The sequence below is a fragment of the Poecilia reticulata genome, linkage group LG7 (genome assembly GCF_000633615.1).
Source record: "Poecilia reticulata strain Guanapo linkage group LG7, Guppy_female_1.0+MT, whole genome shotgun sequence".
Classification (NCBI taxonomy): Eukaryota; Metazoa; Chordata; class Actinopteri; order Cyprinodontiformes; family Poeciliidae; genus Poecilia; species Poecilia reticulata.
This window is the reverse complement of record NC_024337.1, coordinates 4,997,486-5,002,491: the sequence shown is the minus strand read 5'-3', so window position 1 is coordinate 5,002,491 and position 5,006 is coordinate 4,997,486. Positions and strand designations below refer to the sequence as shown.

Sequence of the window (5,006 nt, the reverse complement as noted above, 5' to 3'; positions counted from 1 at the left end):
AAAAAGTAAAAATGTGCTTTTTTAAAAATAGGCTTTTATTTTGAAATTATACATCAGATAGGGTTGATATTTTCTGGTTGTGTTCCAGAGGCGTGTCATCCAGAAGTGAGAGAAGTCACTGGAAACAGAGAGTTTTCGAACAATAAGCACGGCAACTTGGGGGAAAAATAGTAAAAATGTGCTTTTTTTAATAGGCTTTTATTTTGAAATTATACATCAGATAGGGTTGATATTTTCTGGTTGTGTTCTAGAGGTGTGTCATCCAGAAGTGAGAGAAGTCACTGGAAACAGAAAGTTTTCCAGCAATAAGCACGGCAACGTAGGGGAAAAATAGTAAAAATGTGCTTTTTTAATTTTGGAATTACACATTAGATCGGGTTGACATTTGCTGGTTTTGTTCCAAAGGTGTTCCTCTTCCACCCAGAAGTGAGAGAAATCGCTGGAAACAGAAAGTTTTTCAGCATTGCATAATGTCCCCAGTTATTTCTGATACATTATTTCTTTTTGCAAAGTAGCGGCTGGATCAAACATGGACCAGATGTGCGCTTTTATTGTGAAAGCAGCACGTAAACGGGTGTACCATAATGTCTTGAGCTGTCGCGCACGTGAATATCTTGTGCGGGCCGGTGTTACGTTAATCCGCGTTTCCCGTTGGTTAGTTTTATGTAGAATTTCTAAAACCAAAAGAAAGAACGCCAAGAAATTTCATCAGAAACGTAAATCAGCGGTGCATGATGTAACATGATTTCCATGTTGGTCATGTTAGGTGAGTCTGATTGTGTCCGATGAGACATTTGAACGGATCTGAGGATGAGGAAGACACTCATTGCAATCTTTCTTTCCGCTGCTACGATCATTTATAGTCGGTGTTGCCTTGTTCGAACCGGTTTCATCAACCTGTCGACAGAAAGAATACCCAACAAGCGACGGACAATGCTGCCCGATGTGCCAAGAAGGTAGAGAACAACGAAAAAAGAAAAAAAAACAAAAAAAGGCAAAATGAAACTGGAGCCATTTTGTGTGGTTTCCATATTTCCGTTGAAAGACGCTCAGCGTTGAACGTTGCCTTGGCAAACGTTAGCTCGAAAAACTAGATTAGAGCGTCAATGTTAATGCGACATTCGAAATAAAAATAACATCAGCATTTTAAAACACGCAATGCTTTATTCCAGGGGTGTYAAACTCGTTTTGGTTTTGGGCCAAATCAAGATGATGAGATCATGGATTCTCTTAAAGGGCCAGTTGTGCCAGAATGTATTGATAAAATCTGTAAACAAACTGTTAAAATATCAATGAATCCTTAATATTAATATTATTGAACAATTTTTCAGTCCCTCTAGTATTTTGTGATACTTTTTTGTGATGTTTGCAAATAAAAAAGTATTTGTGGTACTAATTTGGAAATATTTGCACTTATTTATGATGGTAAATKCAACTTTTTATTACTGACTGTATGGATCATGGACTATATAATCTGACATCAATTCAAACTGAGGCAGCTGTTTAGTACAAGTCAGAAAGTTTTTGACAAATTTTGAGAAAAATCTGCAATAAACTTCCAATTATGTTTCAGYGCAAAAATTCAYGAATTATCGTGAATTTTYATAATAATTCTCAAGAAACTGGAGGKACTGGTTGATGTAATTTGGCAGTAACAGAAAAACACTGCGTTGATTTGATTGATAACATAATATTTAATCACACTTAGTGTTTAGTCTGGAATCTAGAAGGGCCACATTTGTGTGGCGGGCCAGATTTGGCCCACGGGCCTTGAGTTTGACACATGTGCTTTATACCATAAGATCAGAGGTGTAGTCCACCCAAAACTGAATTTAAGAGTAGCACTACTTCAATATGTTTTTACTTAAATAATAAGTATCCATGGGATGACAAGAATAAAACAAATATTTGGCATAAAGGTGAGTTGGGGATGTAAGTAGATGTTTAAATTTAATAATTTGGGGATAAATTATTTTAAAATATTAAAAGAATTTAATATTTTTAAATTATGTSAGGTGGACAAACATAACATTATAAGGAAAAGTTAGTTTTTTAAAGTCTAAAATATGATTATATATACATATACATTACAAAATACATTGAAATATATATTACAAAACAAGAAATCATACCAGACATTTTTTTTTCAAATGATTATTTAATCTATGTAGCCACAGACAATATATAAGGTTACTGTATCTTCATCACCTTCAAAAGTCTAATCAGATTCAGACAGATATGAAAATCAGAACAACAAAGCTTGTAGTAAAATAATTATTCTCGTTTTGACAAACTGTAGCTGTGTGTCTGTATCTGTTAAGGTTTTGGTTAAAACATGTTCTTCATTCAGCGAAATTACACATAGCAGGTAGAAAGTGAAAGTGAAGAAAATGCAGTGCGGTAAAACTCCTTAAAAGAAAAATATTTTCCAAAAAGTTACTCAATTAACTTCCATCCAGCCATCCATTTTCCTACACCYTTGTCCCTYAGTGGGGTCAGGAGGTGCTGGTGCCCATCTCCAGCTAGTGTACCGGGCGAGAGGTGGGTTCACCCAGGACAGGTCGCCAGTCTGTCGCAGGGCAACACAGAGACACACAGGACACACCACCATGCACACACACTCACACCTAAGGGCAATTTGGAGAGGCCAATTAACCTGACAGCCATGTTTTTGGACATGACAGTGGAAGGGGGAAAAAAATCATATTTAAAGAAATTTGAAGCACCAGAACTGAAGAGACACAAAAAACAAAGCAGCAGCACTACAAGGTCTTCGTAAAGAATGTTCTTTTTCCTCTTTGACCCTTATAATAAAATCATCCACAATATTTTCTCAGACAAAAACAATAGCCAACTTCCCAAGAGATGTTAATCTGTTGTCTGCTGCAGGAAATATGTTGACTAGTGCTAGGACATTTTTTTCTGTATAACCCCATTTAAAACAACAGTCTCTTTTTAACTTTATTTGGAATTTTAGCTATAAAGAARCCTTGTTGTACCTGAGCTGATGAAGATGTTTCTAGTAAAATAATTATCCTGTTGTATTCTTACAGGGACCGTGGTTGGCAGGGACTGCACGGCTGAGTCAGGAACACACTGCGTTCCCTGTCAGACGGGAACCTACATGAACCAATATAACGGACTGAAGAGGTGTCTCTCCTGCGCCACCTGTGACTCAGGTGCAGCCAGGGAAACTGAAAAGGCGGGACATTTGATAACAATTTAAATAGTCGTAACCAGGGGCGCCGCCAGAAATCTTGGGCCACCTGACAAAAAATGTATTTGGACCCCCCCCGCACAGCTGCTGTTACAATTGTTTGAGTCTATTTGACCCATAAAAAGCGTCAATTTTAAAGGCTTGCAACCACCTTGCTTTCTGTGGTTCAATACTAGCACAATATTTACTGCTCATGAATTTTACATCCAACAGTTCACWTCCAGTATGCAAGTATGTTGCTTAMATTTTTTTTTMATTAGTTTTGGATACTGAAATGTCKCTCCCCATGAGCAACAGTCAAAGGTAACGTGCAACTACACATAAACCAATCCAGACTTCTCAAAAATGCTATATAGTTGCATTTTATTCAAGCTGCAGTACATAACTTTAATAAAAAATATGTTTTCTCCATATTTGTTAAAGTTGTCACCGTGTCGTAGCGGTTTGTTATGAGACAGATAATCTGTGAAAACGATCTCTCCTCCACCTCCTTCCTGAATTACTATTGCTGGTTAAAGTAATGCACCGTTCTGACCAAAAACAACCAATCAGAACTAGCAGGACGCTCTTAGCACTGTTCATTCCCTCACTGCTTAATGTGCTAATAGTGAAGAAACAACTTATCATTACAAGAAACCATTTATCCGCCATCATTGGTAGCTATGCTAACTAAACTGAGCATTCACAGTTTCAATCTGCACAGCTCTGTGCTATGCTAGCTGCAGCACGGCACAAATCAAGGGGAAGGAAGGATCAGCAGCACCACATAAGATTGTGATTGACAGCACTAAAACTCTCCTGCCATTGACTGGTTGTTTCTAGAGAACCCTGGGAGAAGGCAGAGGAAATAGATTTACCATACCATACTGTCACAACATAATGACAGTTTTAAAAAATTTGTTAGAAAAATATTTATGAAAAAGTTGCACTTTTCTGACTTAATTTCACTCAGGAGAGGACAGGTCAGGAGGGACGTGGGTTATAACTGCTGCTGACTGACTCATCTGTTAAGTGGTAAAAGGCACAGGGAACCAGTTATGAATATGAATATGTTAGTAATTTTTTTCCTTAATTCATTAAATGCTAGTGAAATGGAGGCAAACAGTAGTCTGTAGCTAAGCTAACTACGCTAAATGGTTGATAATCTCACACAGTCTACCCACCTCTCTTGGTGAAAAACTGGGTTATAAATTAACGGTCTTGCCTTTTCCTCTCTCTCCCTCTCTCTTTTTTGTTTTTGAAAACCCGATTTTATAACTTTTCTTAGCAGCATAATAACTGGCACAGTGGTTTCGTGGCAGCTGCATTCAGCTGCAGCTTCTACTGACTGTAGCTGCATACGTCACTGTTAAGCGCTCCAAGCAGGAACGAACCATTTAACGTAGATGGGGGGGTTCAGGGCAAAAACAGATGTGTGTTTTTTGGTCTGGGAGGGGTAACATAAAATGTTTACTGCTACAAACAATCTTTGTAAATACAATATGATGATTTTTTTGTTTTTGACAGGATCCCGATTTTTTTATTTTATTTCTATGAACAAAATACAAATAATTAAATTGTGGAGGGCCCCCTGCTGGTCAGGGACCCTAGAATTGTTCATGACTTTTCCCCCCTTTACCATGCCCCTGGTCCTAACAAGTGTTTTTTATTTTCTAGGGCTTGGTCTCTTTGCGAAGCAGAACTGTAAATCAACATCGGATTCGGTTTGTGATGTTCTAAGTGGATTTTTCTGCAAAAGTTTAATAGATAGTACAGGATGTAGCACAGCAGAGAAACATTCAGTCTGTAA

At 37.7% G+C, this 5,006-nt stretch overlaps 1 protein-coding gene across 2 annotated transcripts in view; it reads left to right on the top strand.

The window, feature by feature from the left end:
- The first annotated feature begins 369 nt into the window (after window positions 1-369).
- LOC103466970 (tumor necrosis factor receptor superfamily member 14-like) overlaps window positions 370-5,006 on the top strand; it is a 13,604-nt gene continuing 8,967 nt past the window's right edge. Inside the window, exons 1-4 of one of the 2 annotated variants that reach the window (XM_008412940.2) lie at window positions 582-766; window positions 864-956; window positions 3,054-3,179; window positions 4,874-4,993. In XM_008412940.2, the coding sequence (XP_008411162.1) occupies window positions 742-766; window positions 864-956; window positions 3,054-3,179; window positions 4,874-4,993 (364 nt within the window). In that variant the 5' untranslated portion in view covers window positions 582-741. Of the gene's footprint in view, window positions 767-863; window positions 957-3,053; window positions 3,180-4,873; window positions 4,994-5,006 lie in introns of both variants that reach the window. The other variant, XM_017305671.1, reaches the window with a different exon arrangement.